This window comes from Lynx canadensis, chromosome D3 (genome assembly GCF_007474595.2).
Source record: "Lynx canadensis isolate LIC74 chromosome D3, mLynCan4.pri.v2, whole genome shotgun sequence".
Taxonomy (NCBI): domain Eukaryota; kingdom Metazoa; phylum Chordata; class Mammalia; order Carnivora; family Felidae; genus Lynx; species Lynx canadensis.
In genome coordinates, this window is record NC_044314.2 from 18,868,730 (window position 1) to 18,887,831 (window position 19,102).

At 40.0% G+C, this 19,102-nt stretch overlaps 1 protein-coding gene across 3 annotated transcripts in view; it reads right to left on the reverse strand.

Annotated features, from left to right (window-relative positions):
• WDR7 (WD repeat domain 7) overlaps positions 1-19,102 on the reverse strand; it is a 361,817-nt gene that overhangs the window by 274,796 nt on the left and 67,919 nt on the right. For all 3 annotated transcript variants that reach the window (XM_030292358.2, XM_030292360.2, XM_030292357.2), the window contains 2 exons: positions 17,569-17,764; positions 8,246-8,460 (listed from right to left, as the gene is read on the reverse strand). In XM_030292358.2, coding sequence (XP_030148218.1) covers positions 8,246-8,460; positions 17,569-17,764 — 411 coding nt within the window. The remainder of the gene's footprint in view (positions 1-8,245; positions 8,461-17,568; positions 17,765-19,102) is intronic.

Sequence of the window (19,102 nt, forward strand, 5' to 3'; positions counted from 1 at the left end):
GCATTAGAAAAACCAGAAATGAAATGACTGAACTCAAAAAGAATTAGAAAGAAAACATCACATTAGATTAAGCCTAGGAGTGAATAACAACAAGCAATCGCACCCTAGGAAAAGCAGAAGGTGACAAGGACAATGTTAAGGATAAAAAAGAAATGGACTTCTTTCCCTTTGTGGGTGACAAGCTTTAGGGTGGCACACCTAAAGAGACCCGGGTGTGCAGGAAATTGTTTACATAAAGGGAGAATTGGGCAAGTAAATACATATGGCCCCCGACTTACGATTCTTCGACTTTACACTGGACTGAAAGTGATACGCATTCAGTAGAAACCGCACTTGGAAGTCTGAGTGTAGATCCGGCCCCAGACCAGTGACACGCACCGGGCTCTCCCCTGACACCAGGCGAGGGTAGCAACCTGGCTCAGAGTCGGCCAGCGCACATGGGTGTCCACAGCCGACACACCGAGAGCCACCTGTGCCCACACTGTTGTGCTTTTCACTTTCAGTGCAGTATTCGATACGTTACAGGAGACACTTAACACTATTATAAATAAGCTTTTGTGTGAGATGATTTTCCTAGCTGCAGGCTCATGTAAGTGTTCTGAGCACAGTTAAGGGTGGCTGAGCTAAGCTATGATCCCTGGTAGGTTAGGTGTATTAAATGCATTTTTTACTTAGGAGATTTTCAATTGACAATGGGCTTTTGGGGATGTAACCCCATCGCAAGTCAAGGAAGACCGTGAAGACGCCGAAAATAGTGGGAGTGACGTTTCTGATGCTGGGGAAGAAAGTTACAGTATTTGAGGAGGGGAGGCTAGAGCAAACACTCTGGTGTTTGGTTAGATAACAGTGTTAACTGATGGCATTTAATATATTTAGGAAAACAGAGGAACACAGATGTGTGTGTGTATAAACATACACATGTTATCTGGCTCTGTTGAGAGGGCCTGGAGGCAATGTCATCCCAGGAGCAGGCAGCATCCACACTTGGTTTCTAATCAGTGTTCCCGTTAAAGGGAATCGCCCATCACAAGGGTGCTCACTAAAGTTTATTCTCCTACAGTCATAGACATTTACTCCTTTGTCTTCTTAAGCCTAGACAGCTCCCTAAGGGTCCTTAACTGTATTTATTAAAGACTAGACAAAGATTTTTATCCTAATAACTACTTAAACGAAAACTAAATTTATACATACTTATACATATATAATAAATATACAATCAACATATTTTTATTTTCTATTAAAATATTCGCTAAAGTTTTGGAGCAGAATGTTAAGCAAGTTTAATTGATTCTTCAAAGGTCAGACATATCATAAGAATTTTTCTAAGGCCATAAACGGTTCACCAGACAAGGCCTGGTATCCTGTATATAACGTCATATGGCTTGTCCCTGTCTGTACCTTACAGTGCCCTTTTCACAATGAATCATAAAGTCAATTCAATCAGTATGAAATTTTTTTAGAGTGAATTTTGCAAGCAAAAAACACAGAGCATGTTCTCAGTTGGTTATATCTGACTTCTAAATCCCATTCTCTCACCTAGTTACACAGAATACAAAGCTACTGACCTTTGCAAATATAGCCCGTTCGTTTTTTTCAGCCTTTTGACTAATTAGACAACAGAGAGAGAAATGTAACACAGAAGATAAATCATCCTGGTCATTTTTCAATTTCTTCAACCTCGTGATTTTTCAAAATAAATAGGGTGACCCTGATTGGTACACAATACCTAAGATATAAAGGTGCCACATAAAAAATTATACACACTAGGCCAGAGAAAACGAATTTCATGGCAGTAAAGGCTTTCTAGCTTCACTAGTAAAATCCCACTGACCCAAGGCGTGCTCCAAGATGTCCTCACCAAGAACCAGTGTCTCTGGCAAATGCTTCATGAGAAAGGTCATCAAAAAGATCACCTGAGTGGTGCCTGGGTGGCTCAATCAGTTGAGCATCCAACTCTTCATTTCAGTTCAGATCATGATCTCACGGGATTCTCTCTCTCTCTCTCTCTCTCTCCCCTCCCCCCCCCGGCTCTCCCCTACTTGCTTGCACATGTGTGCTCTCTCTCTCTCTCAAAAATAATAAAAATTTTTTAAAAAGATCACCGGATATGCTCAGACCAACTTCTTAATATTTTCATTTCTGCATTCATCATACCACCACGTGCTATCTACAATTTACTAGTTATTTATAGTCTGCAAATCTACTAACTCCTACTCTAGAACATGACTTATGCTGGGTGTTATGGGACAGGGAAATGAAGATGGCTCTGCCTTCAAGGTATCAAAGCCACTCCCATCCTTTTAAATAATACTACAGCCTACTTTTCTCCTCTTCCACTGGTTCCTCTTCCAATGGTCTCCATTGCTTATATTCACCTCCCTCTCGTTCATCACTACCAATCAAAAGCAAACAACATCGAGTGGGGGTAAATTCTCCAGTTAACGCTACTATCGACATCATGTCCTCTGACATGGCTCCACCTCCTCCACCAACAAAAATATTCAGTGAGCTCCTAACAAAGTAAACCTCAGCTCTTACCCCTGCATGCACTGAAGCTACTACTTTTTCTCCTCTAAAAGCACATATCTTCCATACTCCCCACCTCCACTTTATCTTATTCCCATTTTTAGTTCTTTGTACCCTGATTTCTGACCCAACTAATTCTTCCAAAGCAGCTCTCCTAATGATCACCGGTGACTTCCCTAATTATTAATTCCACCCTTCATTCCCTCAAGTCGTAATGTTATTTCGCATCTCTGATCAACTGCTGACCTTTGCTTCCTTTACAAAAATTTGTTTTCAAGTATATGTGTAACCGAGGCCATTGCAGGTTACTGGCCCAAGGTCACCCACAGGTAGCATGTTACAGACATAATTGAAACACAGATATGCCCGTCACCAGAACCCAGGTTCTTAACCACTCCTTTGAACTGCTTTTCAAAAATGAAGCAAAGGCTGTTCCGTGGAAGAACAGTATCTACAAACTTGCTGTTAATAATGCCATCCTCTGGGGCGCCTGGGTGGCGCAGTCGGTTAAGCGTCCGACTTCAGCCAGGTCACGATCTCGCGGTCCGTGAGTTCGAGCCCCGCGTCGGGCTCTGGGCTGATGGCTCAGAGCCTGGAGCCTGTTTCCGATTCTGTGTCTCCCTCTCTCTCTGCCCCTCCCCCGTTCATGCTCTGTCTCTCTCTGTCCCAAAAATAAATAAACGTTGAAAAAAAAAAAAATTAAAAAAAAAAATAATGCCATCCTCTGATGCAGGGTTCAACCGCCTATGACCTAGATGCCAATCCAGCCCATTGCCTATTTGTGTAAATAAAGTTTTACTGCAAGCCAGTCATACTCATTCATTGGCCTATTGTCTATGGCTGCTTTCACACTACAATGGCGGGCCTGAATCACTGTGACAGAGCTTGAACGGCCCACAGAGTCTAAAATGTTTACTGTCTGGTGCTTTATAGAAAAAGTTTGCCGATCCCTGTTCCAACCATCTGTCTTTTAGGTTCATCACTGGCAACCCTGAGGATGATAATAACGAATTCACCTATCTGCAGTAAGAATTAAGGAAGATGGCATATCTGGAATACTCTAATGATCAGGCATCCCAAAATAGGCACTATGGTCTAATCCAGGCTCTGTACTCCAGCATTTGTTTGGGGCGGGGGGACGGGGGTGGTGGTGGAATCCCATCCCTACTCTATCTCACTATCATTCCACTTCTTTCTTGGAAGATTTTTGCTCCCCTTGCATACATTCCATCTCCCAACACTCCAAACAAGAGGCAGATGTCTCCCATCACAACCAATCTCAAAGCCTATTCTGTGAGTTGTTTGTTTCTGTTAACAGCTCCGCCATTCTCCCTTCAACCAGGCTCGGAGCTCTGAAATCGTCTTACAGGTCTCAACTCTTCCCTATTTATTGAAGTCCTGTCTATTCAACCAACACAACAGCCTCCAAGTCATTCCCTCTTCAACATTTCCTCTACCTAATCCTATCCCAGTTCCCACTGCCTCTCACCTAACAGCCTCACAGTTCATTTCCCACGGCAATAAGTGTCCTGCACATAAATGTCAGACATGGAAAACTATTTCTTAAACAAAGATCTCCTTTTAAGACTGTTCAGTATCGTATTGTTTACCCACTGAGGTAAGTCCTCAGCTTTGCATTCAAATAGATTCCACAATATGATTCCAATCTATACCTCCAAAGCAACTTCACACGAAATTTCCTGGGTATTTTCTATGCTTCACATACTACCTAAAAGCTCTGAAAATAAAAATATGAGAAACTCAGCTCCTACCCTCAAGAAGCTCAAAATCTAATCAGACAGACATAAAGAAAAACAAAAACAAAAAATATCCCTTACAAAGCAAAGCGTTTTATTTTAATTTTTTTTAACGTTTATTTATTTTTGAGACAGAGAGAGACAGAGCATGAATGGGGGAGAGTCAGAGAGAGAGAGAGAGAGAGAGAGAGAGAGAGAGACAGAATCCGAGACAGGCTCAAGGCTCTGAGCGGTCAGCACAGAGCCCGACGCGGGGCTCAAACTCACGGACTGCAAGATCATGACCTGAGCGGAAGTCGGACGCTTAACCGCTTAACCGACTGAGCCACCCAGGTGCCCCCAAAGTAAAGTGTTTTAAGGAAAGGTCTGAACAGGAACGTGTCGAGCACAAAGAGAATGCAAGAACTAATTCTGCCACCAGGGGGCAGAGAGGAGAAGTTTGGGAATGGCTTCGTTATCCTCACAGGAGAGGGATTAAAGAAGCAAGGAGAGAGGAAAAGAAACATAGGATATAGGATGCAGGATGTCTAGCATTTCTCAGCCTTTTCTCTCCAGAGCAGTGATTTTAAACCAGAGGCAATTTTGCCCCACTTGGGGCATCTGGCCATAGCTGAAAACATTTTTGATTGTCACAACTGGGCAAGAGAGGATGCTAGAGATTTGTGATGGGTAGAGGGAAAATGATTCTCAAAATCCTACAATAAACAGGACAGCCCCCCCCCCCCACAATAAAGAATTATCCAGGGGCACCTAGGTAGCTCGGTGGGTTAGGCGTCTGTCTCTTGATTTCAGTTCAGGTCATGATCTCGCAGTTTGTGAGTCTGAGCCCTGCATCGGGTCCTGTGCTGACAGCATGGAGCCTCCTTGGGATTCTCTGTCTCCCTCTCCCTCTGCCCCTCCCCGTTCGTGTGCGAGCGCGCGCGCGCTCTCTCTCTCTTTCTCTCAAAAATAAATAAACATTAAAGGAAAAAAAAGGAGTTATTCAGCCCAAAACGTCAGTAGTGCTGAGGTTAAGCAACCCTGCTCTAGAGTCACAAGGAGAAAAAGTAAAGGAGAGGGTCCAGCTGACATAATTGCAGGGCACGCTGGAATGCTGACAATACAGACACAGCAAAGGAGAACGAGTTATGCCTGGACGAGCTTGCTCGCCACAACCAAAGGGGAGAATACAAAACTGGGCAGAGGGCAAAGGTGATTAATAAAGGTTCCACGTCTAAGGCCACACTAACAGGAACAGATCTGGTCATCAAGCCAAGACCATCAACTCTGAGGGAAGGGAGAAGACCTGGGCAAAGAGGCTGAGGCAGAGGCCATCAGCACTTCCTGCCACACAGCACCCAATTCAATACGCATTTACTGCACAGCTGCTACTAGATGTCAGGAGGGAAACGGCAATAAATAAGTCACAATCCCCGCCTGCGAGAAGGCTGAATTTCAGTGGGGAGAATCAGGGAAGCTGGTAAGTGATTACCATACCAGGGAAATTAAGATACACGCCATAAGAGAAACACACAGGGGTTTGAATACACACATCTTGCAAAACTTTGAGGCAGCCATAAAGAGTAATTTCACTTCACAACCTCTGGCTCTTCCAGTGAAAGAAAAGAATCAGAGGAAAGGAAATCCCCCATCTTTGTCTGCAAGGCTCCGCGTGTCCGGCATAATTAACAAAATTAGCGATACACAATACATGTTACTCCAAACAGCCCAAATGCCAACACTAGTCTACCAAGGAAAAGGGACTCTTTCTGTAGGGCATTCCCTTAGAGATTTTGCTTTCCATTGAGAGACCCATGAAGAAAATTAGTTCCCATATCCTAGAGTCAATCCTGCACCCCTGACACGCTCTTAGTTATGTTCTGTTTTTTTAAACTTTGGGTGGGTTTTATTTCTCCTGAGATTAGGAAGCCATCCAGAGGACAGCTCTTCAAATATTCCCCTCAGAAGGAGCCTCAAACTCACCATGAGAAAATAGTTAGAGAAATCCCTAATGGTCCAGCCAACATACATTTTTCATAAAGTGATTACCCTCCCGCAGCCTCAGCTTCCTAAGCCTTTCCCCACTTCTGTAATTGTTTTCCTTGTAGGCCAGGCAACAATTACCACTGCTACAAGACTGAGGAGGTTCACAAGCAATATATTTTACAATACATAAGTGTAGTGTCTCTGATATCTGCTGCTTTTATCACTAATTGCACTATAAAATGCGCTATTAAAACAGGGACAAACAAGACTGTAAAAATCACATAATGGACCATGACCACTTACAAAAGCCATTCATAAATGTTAACCGTACCACTTATTTTTCTTTAATTTTCCAGTCGTATCATGATTTTTACAAATTTTTACTTCTAGGGGATACCAACAAGAAAAAGAATACATTTGAAAATTCTATGACCTACATACTTACCCTTGCATATACTATTTTATAAACTGGCATAGAATTAAAAATTAAATAGAACGTCAGACGATGTGCTATGAACACTGAACTCCTAGGGACATCTACATGATCTCTTGAAAGAAATTATAAGCATGGCAAATACATTTAAGCTGTGATTTCTATTCAAACTTCACAACACAGGCCTGGAAGCATGAAAGAAAGCGCAGAAGGGTTTCACAATTCTGACCTACGAAACATACAATACAACAAAGCCAATAGAGCATTTATTTCTTGGGGAAGGACAGAGTGATCAAATATGACTGCCAATTACCAGAGGAAATGGGCCACTGGAACCACCTATAGTAATTCCTGTGTCATCAGCACTCAGTGCTAATTCATGGGCAAATTTTCAAGTTTGTAGATGAGCCTTTCAACCTGTTCATTATTTATCTACGTGTCTACCCATTAAAAAAAAAAAAATAGCAATCCAGAATGAGAGAGAATGAAAATAACAGCATCTGTGCTACCCACTAACGATTCTAATGAATACTCAGATGCACCCGGGAATTTTAAGTTGTGGCTCAGATGAGATGCTAATACTGTCTCTCAGTTTCATGCAGCCACTACCAGAGACAAGCGAGTTCTAACAGTACCACAGAACATAAATGCCACAAACCAAACAGTGGTTAGCCTCTATAAAACTAAAGACAAATAACCAATTAATGAATTTGGATTATTTGTTCTTCTTTTACGTAGGATCATCTCCTGTTAACTCAAGAAGTAGCTGATGCCTTCATGTGAGTATCAGCAGGGAAGGTGTGATCCAGCTTGGGTCCTGGCCAGCACTGGCGCTTGAACAACCTGGCCCTACCTATTCCCGAGTATCCTCTAAAATCCTTATAATGGGCCAACCTCACTAAAATCAGAGCGTGCTTTTCAAACAAAGGAGCAGCCACAATTAGAAACATCTTAATTGTACCTAAATCATGATTTTTTTTTTTTTCTTCCGAGAGGTAAGAGCCAGTGCTCAATCTTTCAACAGGAAGACTGTCAGAAAACCGAAAGCCAGATTACATGATAAAGGTTCGCTGTAATTTCAGAAATGGAAGTCACTTAATTCCACAGAAATCATTTTAAACTATTTTTTAAATTTTTTTTAACGTTTATTTATTATTGAGACAGAGAGAGAGAGAGCATGAGCATGGGAGGGGCAGAGAGGGAGAGAGACGCAGAATCCAAAGCAGGCTCCAGGCTCTGAGCTGTCAGCGCAGAGCCCGACGCGAGGCCTGAACTCACAGACCATGAGATCATGACCGGAGCCAAAGACAGACGCTCAACCGACTGAGCCACCCGGGCGCCCCTCATTTTAAACTATTTTAAGTGGTGAGAATAACTTCCTTTTTCAAAGTGCCAAATACATGAAGTGTGCTAAAACAAGGCTGGATGGGCCTAAATAAAAACCAGAAGCTTATTTGTCATCCATGTCTTCTCCCCAAAGTTATTGCATAAGACCTGCCAAAACTGTGTTATGAAGTGAAGTTGAATGGGAGTCTACACACACGGGCCCACATACCACACTTACTTTGTCAGATGCCTCGGAAGCCAAGAGGTTAGTTGCAAGAGTCTGGAGCTTATGATGGGCCATGTTTTTAAGAGCAGCAAGACTACGCCGGGTCATAGCCTGCTTGAGGTTGATGGCTGGGTGACTAAGTGAGTCAGCCGCAGCGGGAACTGCTTCATCACAGGCATTCAGTATCTCTACGGCGGTTATCCCCATCACGCAGCGATCCAACGCGCCTGGAAGACGTAGACATTCACCATCAGCACACAACACTATAAACGCTTCAAACGGTTTTTTAAGGAAAGAAAACGCATAGACGTTTTCCATGTGGGAATATTTTTATCGGTGCCTCTCAGAAACATTTTCTTGTACTTTCCTCCTCGAGGGACCTTCCACACGGCATTACCTTAACCGTTTCTTCTCCTGTAATGAATGCCCCGACCACAACTTCCCAATATAGTCAAGTTCAGAGCCAATACCTTCAACACCTTCTCCCCAGGCTTTTTTCCACGGTCTTCCTGGTACTCCACACCATTACTCTACTACAAATACCAATTTCTATGACTTCAGCTTCCTCTAAGCTGTCTATCCATTTTAAACAAAAGAACTAAATTTTGCTATTCTTCTCATGTTTTCTACTTTAATATTTCCTGGAACTTCTCTTTCTCTGGGAAATATCCACAAAACGGGCAAAAACTATGACTTCCCATTTTGTCTGATGTCTTGACTCTTACGGTTCACACCCAATCAAAAGTTCCTCTGTGTGTTTGTGAAAATAACTACTAGTCCAACTTGTAACCACTTCTTCACTTGGCCATTCTTTCCATTCATCTCCATCTATGCACTTTGTGTCTCAGAGCACAACTCCATCCTATAAAGCAGACAGCTCTTCTGTATACCGTTTTGTACAGCACATAGCATCAGGCCAGGCAGACAAGGGTTTCATTGCATGGATTTGTATATAATCTTCTGGAGACTATAATAATGACAGTGAAATGATGATGAAGTTTATTTGGATTCACTGGGCATTCCTCTAGAGTCTTCTAAAAGAGACAAATCAATTTTGAAAAATAACAATAGCGAACACCCAGAAACTTAAATGTCAGCAAAATACAAGATTGCTACTATGTTTTTGAGCTGGTACCCAAACACCCAAACACAGATTCTAGTCCCAGTGTTGAGTATTTATATACATGCCGCTTAAGTTTGCCCCTCCTGGCCTAAAGAGCTTAACTTCTGACTCACTGTCCCCTTTCCATTAGCAGTCCTGGAATTAATTCTTGGTGATTCTAGTATTAACAGAAATCAGTGTTTTACTAGCCAATTCACGGAGCCTTAACCAATACATTTTGAAAGGCAAAGCACAAGAAGGAATTGTCACCTGAAACTTCTTGTGTATGTATGAAATGGAGAGTGTGTATATTCTAACAAGATTTAGAAGTTCAAAAATGCTTGAAAATCACCAGCACATATGATTTTTCCACACATCCCGATCTCTTGGCTGAGTTCCTCTACTCCAGTAAACTGTGTCCTACACTCAACCACAGCCAATAGTCATATTATAATCTTATTACCAATAAATAAATCCCAACGTGATCCCAATTTGAAAAATCCCACTCTCTGATAGTAGCTCCCATTCTTCATTTCAACCCTCTGATCCAATGATTCCTTGTTCAGCACTGATGCCAACAATTCCATTAACCTCGCACACTTGCACTGTCTCTCACTTCTCTCTATCCCGTAAAGTAAAATTCCATCGCCCATCCTCATAACCACAGCTCTGTCCTCATCTTGCCTCCTTGTACTAACGGAGCAAACTCCAACATTGACTAAATCCAACTTTCCACCTACTCTACACCTGTACAATGACGACAGATATGAATGGAAAACGTGCTGAAAGACTCCCTTGAAATTCACAATCACTGATCTCAAGGGGCTCTCAATAGTGACCACATTTCCACAGATCTTTCATTTTCCCAGTTAATTATTTCAGACCTTTCACTCCTCCCATCTCTAACACTCCATTTCCTGCCCTCAGCTGGGCAAAAAAGTTTTGTCTCCCATTTCATGTACAAAGAAGCAATTACGAATTAAGTTCTACCAGCTCCCACCACCATATCTCCACTCACATTGCACAATAATTGCCACATGAACTATCCAGACTCCTACCTAACACACTTGTAGCTCAAACTCCATCCCGCTCTGGTCTGCCCATGGACATCATTTCAGCAATCCTCCCTTTTCCCTTCATCTACTTTCCCCACCTACTAGATCATTCCCACCAGCATATAAGCATGCAATTATTTCACCTGTTTAAACACACACACACACACACACACACACACACACACACACACTTGACCCAATACCCTTCTCCAGCTGGTATCCCATTTTTTTATAATCATCCTCCAAAGAGCTATCTTTGCTACTTCCAAAGTTTCCTCCTCCCATTTTCCTTTGAACTTACTCAAATCACATTTCACCCAAAACATGCACACAACCTATTCTCCATGTTGCTACAGCCAATATTCAGTTCTCAGTCCTCATCTGACTATCATTTACTATCAGCAGGTCTTGTTCTTCCTCTCTACTCCTTGAAACACATTTTTTCATTTGGTTTCTAGGCAACAACACTCTTCATTTTCTTCTTCCTCCTGACAAGTCCATTTTAGTCTCCTTTGCTGGTTTCTTCCACATCACAGAAATATATCTAAACCCTGGAGGGACCCAATCATTATCTACCTGAATCCTCTTGGTGATACATCCAGTGTTATGACTGAATATCATCCATATGCTAAGAACTCTCAAATTTACATCAACCACTCTGATATCCCTAACTTGAAGTCTTGACTCATTTATACAATTTACTAATCAGCATCTCTACTTGAATGTCTAATATTCAACTTAATATAAAAGTAATTCTTGGTCTTTCCAAAATCTACTCTTCCCATTGTCTTCTCAATGTCTAAAAATGAATTCCATCCTTTTGAGTTGCTCATGATCAAAACCTTGGAATAACCTTTAACTCAACCCATTCTTTTAAGCCCCTCATCCAACTATCAGCAAATCCTGTTAGCTCTCCCTTCAAAATATACCCAGAGTTCAACCACTTCTCACCAACTCCACTGCTATCGCTCTGGTGTAACAATCCATCATCTTTTATTGTTTACAGGCAATAGCATACAAGCTAATCTCCCTGCTTCCACCCTTGAACCACCTTCAGGCTATTCTTGAAAAAAGGCAAGAAAATTTAATAGTGAGCACAAAATCTAAATCAATTAAAACCAATTCAGAACTGACACAAATTTTCAAAATAGCAAAGACAGTAAAACTTATTGCAATTTGTATTCTAGGTGTTCAAAAAGTTTGAACAAAGAGACACGTTAGACAACAAAAGACCAAAATTAAACTTGTAGAGATGAAAACTATACTAGATGGGAATAATGGCAGAGTAGACATTGCAGAAAAAAGACCAATAAACCTGGAGACCTAGAATAGAAACTATATTAAAATAAAACACAGAGTAAAAATAATTTTAAAAATGAAAAGACAATGTGCAAGCTGTGGGCAATTTCAAGTAGGCTAGTAAACATATAGCTGGAGTTTCTAAAGAGAGGAAAGAGGGAAGGATTGAAAACATATTTGAATAAATAATGGCCAAAAAAGTTTCCAAATCCACTGAAAACCACACACCCACATATCCAAGAAGTATGACAAACCCTCAGCGCAAGAAATATGAAGAAAACTATAACCCAACTGCTCAAAATCAATAATAAAGAGAAAAATTTTAAAGCAGTTGGAAAAAAACTGACATAGCACTTACAGAGGAACAAAGTTAAAGGTGACAGCAGATTTCTCATTGGAAATAATGCAAGCAAGAAGGCAGTGGAGTATTAACAGGAAAAACAAAAAAACAAAAAAGAGCTGTCAACCTAGAATTCTACAACCAGAAAAAATATCTTAAAAACGAAGATGAAACAAAGAGTTTTTCAGACACACAGAAGCTGGAAGAATTCATCACCCATAGACCTGCACTACAAGGAATAAATATTAGGCAAAAGGAACATGATTCCAGATAGAAACCTGGAGCTACACAAAGCAGCAAAGCACAGCAGAATGGTAACCACACGGGTAAATATTCAAGACTTTGTTTTTATTATTCAGATTTCCTTAAAAGAGACTATTTAAAGAAATAAGCAAATAGAAATAATATTCCAAATGAGTGAAAACCATAAGCAACAATATATATGATATAAAAGATAGAGTGGTAGACAGTGACCCAATTATACTTGAACAGAATATTCTTCTTTTTCTTTTAATGTTTATTTACTTATTTTGAGAGAGAGAGAGAGAGAGAGAGCAAGCAGGAAAGGGGCAGACAGAGAGGGAGAGAGACAGAATCCCAAGCAGGCTCCATGCTGCCAGCACAGAGCCCAGTGCAGGCCTTGAACCCACAAACCAAACTGTGAGATCATGACCTGAGCCGAAGCCAAGAGGTGGACACTTAACCAACTGAGCCACCCAGGAGGCTCTAGAACTATTTTAAAATATAAAGCAACTGGTCTCTGTAAAATAAAGGAGATAAACACAAAGGTAGGAGTGTGCCACATTGTGAAGAACCTTGATTTAAAGGCTACAGGAAATAAATTATATGTTTTGTATTTTTTCATTAAGACAGTGCATGAGCCAAGTGTTGTTGTTGTTGTTGTTGTTGTTTTATTTCCTAAGATTTATCGGCCAGCAGAGTACGGGATGGATTAGAAAGTAGGAAAAGAAGACAGGGAAACCAATAAAGCTAGCATTTGTGTAACAAAATACGGCCCTAAGTTAGAATAATACAATGGAAACAAAAAAGGGAGCTGAGGGGTACCTAATGGGAAGGACTTAGCAATCAAGGACAATTGTCCAGAGGGCTCATGGGGGGGTGGGGGAATGGTAGCAAAAACAGCCATATTTCCACTATAACAACCTCTTTCTTCAAAATTCCAGAGTACATCATCCAAAGGAAGAAAAGAAACTTTCATTATACTTAGCTTTACCAAGATTTTAGAAAGATACCATTTTTTTCTTAACCATTTCATTCTTTGAGTCTTTTTGCCTGTCCAGTTGTATCTTTTGTAACAGAATGAAAAACAAAACTGTAGGAGATATAGAAAAGTTGATGGTGCTATGCCACATGTTGTGAAATGTAAAATCTAATCTCTACTGTATTAAATACTGCAGGCAAATAGTCAAAATGTGAAAAAAAAATACTTGCTACCAAACTTTTCTACTAATAACAAAAGATTGGGCTGAAGCACCACCTCCTGATTCTCTTTGGTAATTTTGGTAACAAGACAAAACTATCAATTTAAAGAAATAAAAATATTAAAAGGAAAATATTTATTAAAATTACAGACTAAACTGCATAAATTTATTATAAATCCATTAGAGATACCATAAACTCACCAACAGGCAAATGTTTTGCACAGGAAGTTTACATAACAGAAGTACACATTACCAATGAATTCAAGAAAATTTATGCCATCTCATAATAAAATTGACAATTTTAAGTAAATAAATAAATTTAGTAATTTAAAAACTAGTCTGAAGCAAGAACAGCACATACACTAAGGCTTTACTTGTGTGAAAAATCCGATTCTTTGACACCTATGTTTTTGGTTATCCAAGCTTTACATATGTTTTTCCATGTTTTTTATTTATTTTTGGGACAGAGAGAGACAGAGCATGAACGGGGTAGGGGCACAGAGAGAGGGAGACACAGAATCGGAAACAGGCTCCAGGCTCTGAGCCATCAGCCCAGAGCCTGATGCGGGGCTCGAACTCACGGACCGCGAGATCGTGACCTGGCTGAAGTCGGACGCTTAACCGACTGCGCCACCCAGGCGCCCCTACATATGTTTTTCAATAGACACGAATATACATCAGTTCCTAATTCTCTGCTATCTTTTATTAGATAATTAAGTTTTTTTTAAGTGATTTTAATGCATATTTGATAAAGTAAATGCAAAAAACAGGAATATTTCAGAAAACTCATAGAGAAAATAAATACAAAGAAAAAAAGATAACAGAACAAAGTAAACTGACATGACTCCTACGCTAACTTCTAACATTTGAAAAGCACTGCTGGCATTTGCATCTGAAGGAGAACACCAATAACTCTCCCCGCGGAAAGAGGTATATGACGTGAGAATCACTTTTGTTATGTAACAAAGATGATCAAGTGGTAACTGGTAACTGTCAGAGAAGAAGATCTTGTAAAATCAGTCATTACTTACAGCCACCGCTGCCTCCCAGACAGGACTCTGACCTTGTCAAGGGCCTGTGGGGTTGACATGACACACCCCCTGGGAACACCACATGTGAAGAACGACAGAGTTGGTCCCTGACGCACACAAACAGCTCCAGGCAGAAGCATCCGCCATCTAGGTCAGTGGGCCACCTTTCCTAAGTTCCTAAGTAGAAGCCAAGAGGTCCAGCTGGCCAAATCTTGTTGCCAGTCATTTGGCTAATTTTCTAGCTATCCAGAGACGTGGAAGTAAAATGATTTCGCCAGCCTTCACATCACCATGACCTGTTATTGCACATAATGAAGACGACACCAGTAAAGAACAAAAGACTCCGGACGTCTGTCGTTCTAGTGAAATTTTAATTTACTAGCTTCAACTTCATTTCATTAGGAAATAAAATACTAGAAATAAAAAGTACCCATTTGGAGGGAAAAACAACTCAAAGCAAATGCTGCATAGAAGTATCAAGACATTTTTAAAAGGTTTAAAGCTAGAAAGATCAGTAAAATTCAAAACAGCCGACACAAAATTGCACACTACGTACGAGGAGTTTTAGTGTAATATAGCTTCACTGCTAAAAATACATCCCCAAAATGCTAAGAAGAGGGGATAAACTATCTCATCGGAGTTTAAATACATCTCATCCATCAAACCTTGGCCGAATCTGATTTATTTGGCTTCATTTTTTATTTATTTAATAAATAAATAAATTTAATAAATAAATAATGTCAATACCTTCAGGATGTGCCATACTGACTCCCTAGGGACCTTTATATCACTAGCTAAAGCCTGAGCAGCAAGGAGGAAAAAGAAATGTATACCTCCTATTATGGTTAAATCCAAAATAAATTCTGCCTCTTTATCTTTTAAGAATGCCACATTGACTGACTGTTTCCCTAAATCCTCTTGAAGGTAAGATAATTATGAAGTTTCCACATTATATATTGTGTTTAATCTAACGTGGGCTTAATTATACTAAACTGGTTGTAAAAAAAAACCTTCCTCCAGTATACCTATAGTTACGGGCTACCTGTCATCTCTTTCTGGGAAAATTACCGGAAAAGTTACTATGCCTTTCAGTAACATCTTATTTGTAACGAGCATGAAATTAAAGAATCTGAAGAATTTCATACTCGTTACAAATGTATTTAAAATATCTGACGTATTCAGGTATCAATTATTTAAGTATCTGAAAAATTCAGAAAATGAAATTCTCTTCCTTTATAATAATTTTTAAAAGTCCTATATGAGTTTACCACACTCTTGCATTTGTGCTATATCAATTGTTAATTTAATATTTATAGTATTTTAAAATAGTGTTTTCTGGACGTCAATGCTACAAGAACTTAGTCTCTTTAATATTAATTCTCAAAGTATTTCTGAATGGAGGTAAGATCACATTCCCAAGTTCAACAAAGTAACAAGGAAAGCAGCTTGTTTGTTAAATAACATTAATAGTAAATATAAACACGTGCATGCACGCACACACAAACCTCAAGTACACAAACATTCATATACACACATTTACATTATGTCTACTATACGCTAGGTAAATGTTACCTCATTTTATTCTCCCAGAAATACTATAAAAGAGGAACTATTATGATCTTCGTTTTACTGAGACAAAAGTCCAGTAAAGTGCAGCAGATCACATTATTAGCAAATGGTCAATCCTAAATTCGAACCAAGCAGTCTGACTCCAAGCCCAACACAAACCTGGCAAACTTCGTTTCTGGGGCAGACAAAACCAGAAAGCATGAAACAGTGCTCCTCAGCAGATAGGATGTAACAAAAAGGAATACAAAGATACAAAGTTACATACGTAGTATGCCAGCAATTCTGTCTCCAAAAATGCACGGAAACAAAGCCAAGAAGAAATGTGCCAAAATGTCAACACTGACCACTCAGCAATGAGATCTGAGCTCATGTCTCTTCTTTTCCACTACGTTGGAGCTTTTGATTTTTGACAGAAAGTATGACCCTCTTTTACAATCAGAGAAGAAAGAGAAAGGCAAATGCAAAAGCAAAGAAGTCTGACACTCTTCAAGAATGCTCCCTCTTTGCAAGATAGCCTGGGCGCTACACGTAAAGACAAGGACTGTAAATAAAAGACTGCTGAGTACTTGGTACTTGTTACAGAAAGACTCAACAGAACTCCCTACAGCCCCAGTAGGAGCACAAATATTGGATACAGCCTACTTTGGAAAAGGACTATTTAAAACAAAGAAAGGTGAAGAAAACAAAACCGATTGGTTGAAGTATTATATGGTACACAACTAGGTATATAAAGAAAGCCTTTAATTACTGATAGCTCATGATTTAAAGTAGCAAAAGTAGAATCAAATGTGTTTTTTAAGGCCTACAGCAGTAAGCATTTGGTTACACACTTGAAAATTTCCCAAGGAAAACCGTAAGATTCTGTGTATAAACATCATATATAATTGTGTGTACTTGTAAGCTACACATTACTTGTTCTATATTATGCCCCATACATAAATTTTCTGAAACTTGAAATCTTAAGTGAGAGATCTTGAAACGTTCGTTTCAATCACCTCCCATAATGAACAGTTTCATACTGCTTTTCAATAAGAAAAGCAGTTTCATACTGCTTTCATACAGTTTCATACTGCCGTTTCAATAAAAGAATTTTATCTTTTTCCACGGTTTCCGAACTCGATACAAAAATGGTCCCTTAATCTTGGTCACAATTTACCTCATGAACTGTACAGAAATCACTTATTTACTTGTCTGTATGTCTGTCCTAATCTGTACATCATCTTCAATTACATTCCTTCAGAGATCCGTGAACTCCTCTGCAAGCATTTGGCACAGCACAACAAGCAAGAGGGCATTTAAACAGTTCCTTGTTGTTGATAATCATGAGAACACTTAGAAAAAGCAGTGACCGGAAGTAAACGGAGCAACTTTTTTTTTTTTTTTTTTTTTTTTTTAACATTTCAGGGCTTTTTCCCTCATATAGAAGATTTTTTAATTTCCAGGAAATCAAAGACACCCATTGGATTTTCCAGTCTCTCTCTTCACATTTGTGCTTACCAGTGTCCATTTGCCAGACGTACACCGAGCCATCTGAACATCCCACTACTAGGTAATCATCAGAAGGCCTCCACTTGATTACTTGAACGGGGAACAGATGACGAGATGCCAGCATAATGCATTTTTTCTCTCGCAGACTTAGGAGTCCTACTGAGTGGTCACTGGCTACGGAGCAGATACAGTGCTGCACTCTTGCCTAAAAAAGAATATACCTTCATCACACTTAGATTAAATTCAGGATAAAATGATCTTGTCCTCCAAAACTTAAACCAAAAGTAATTACCCACTCACCACTGCTGAAAACCAACCACAATATTAGGTTGTGTTGAAAAGCGTGTTCCTTCACATTATACACAAGACACCCAGATCAATCGTGACCACACTTTTAAAAAAAAGAAAAAATGCTAAATGAATCCTAGATTAAAGATGGGAAGAGATGCCTTGGAAAATCTCCTGTCCAAATGTGAAGATGACCTTAACTAAAATGATTGCTGTGCAGGCGCGGGGAAAGCTGGAAAAAAAATTGATCTGTTATTATGCGTTCTCTTTCCACACTGTGAACTTTCCTTTGTTAGCTGCTGGAGCAGGCTCTCTGCAGTGCTTCTTTCTGCGTGTGACTCTGTCATTTTAGACCCATGTTCTTCCCTGCTCCTTTGCTCGAAAACAATACCCTCCCGGTCCCTCTGCCACAATCATTCCTTTCAAGAGCCACAGATATTTTGTATTTCCTGTACATGGGCTTCGCAGCTTCTGTCTGTAATATCAGCAGGTGCACCACCCCAACTAACACACAATGGCCAATTAAACACTCTGCTGTATATTTTCTGCTCGTCTCTAGTGTTTGCCCTTCAATTCCTTTTAGGACAGGATGGAATATAAAGAGTCAAAAGAAAGACGGTAAAGACTTTCACCAGCAACACGGAACGGAATCCACAACCTAGATGATTTAAAATTAAGGCATTTCTATTTTTAAGACAATATATGAGCTATTTAAAACCTAACCTTTTAGTGATTTATTGGATTATGCTTTCAGTTCACACTGAGGTGAAACCATCTGAAAACAGCCACACATCGTTGTATATATTGTGGCTAATACTGAGGATGAGAGGCCCACTGTACTACACGTATACATACCATCAATGGGATCCAAAGGAGAAACTTGTCAATCCTAATTGGGTTGGGCTTCGCCTAAACAAACAGACAGTCTGAACTAAATAACAATACCGCACTGAGTGGTGTATCTCACTGAATGGGAAATGCTGACGTTGGGTGGCCAAATGTGTGCGGAAAACACAAGTTAGGGTTGTTGACTTTATCCACAGAACTTCTAAGAACCTTTAACATGCTGATGTGACCAGAATTATCTCCACAAGGGGAATACAGTGTCACTCACCTCAAAGGTCATTTGACCGCGGCAATCTTTTAAGACTGAATTTAGGAGGAACAACATACTTTGGGAAAAGCTGCTGTAACTGGTTCCTTTCATGTTTTGGCAGCTAAGAAACTTAGGCCTGAGTTTTCTACCCATCACAGT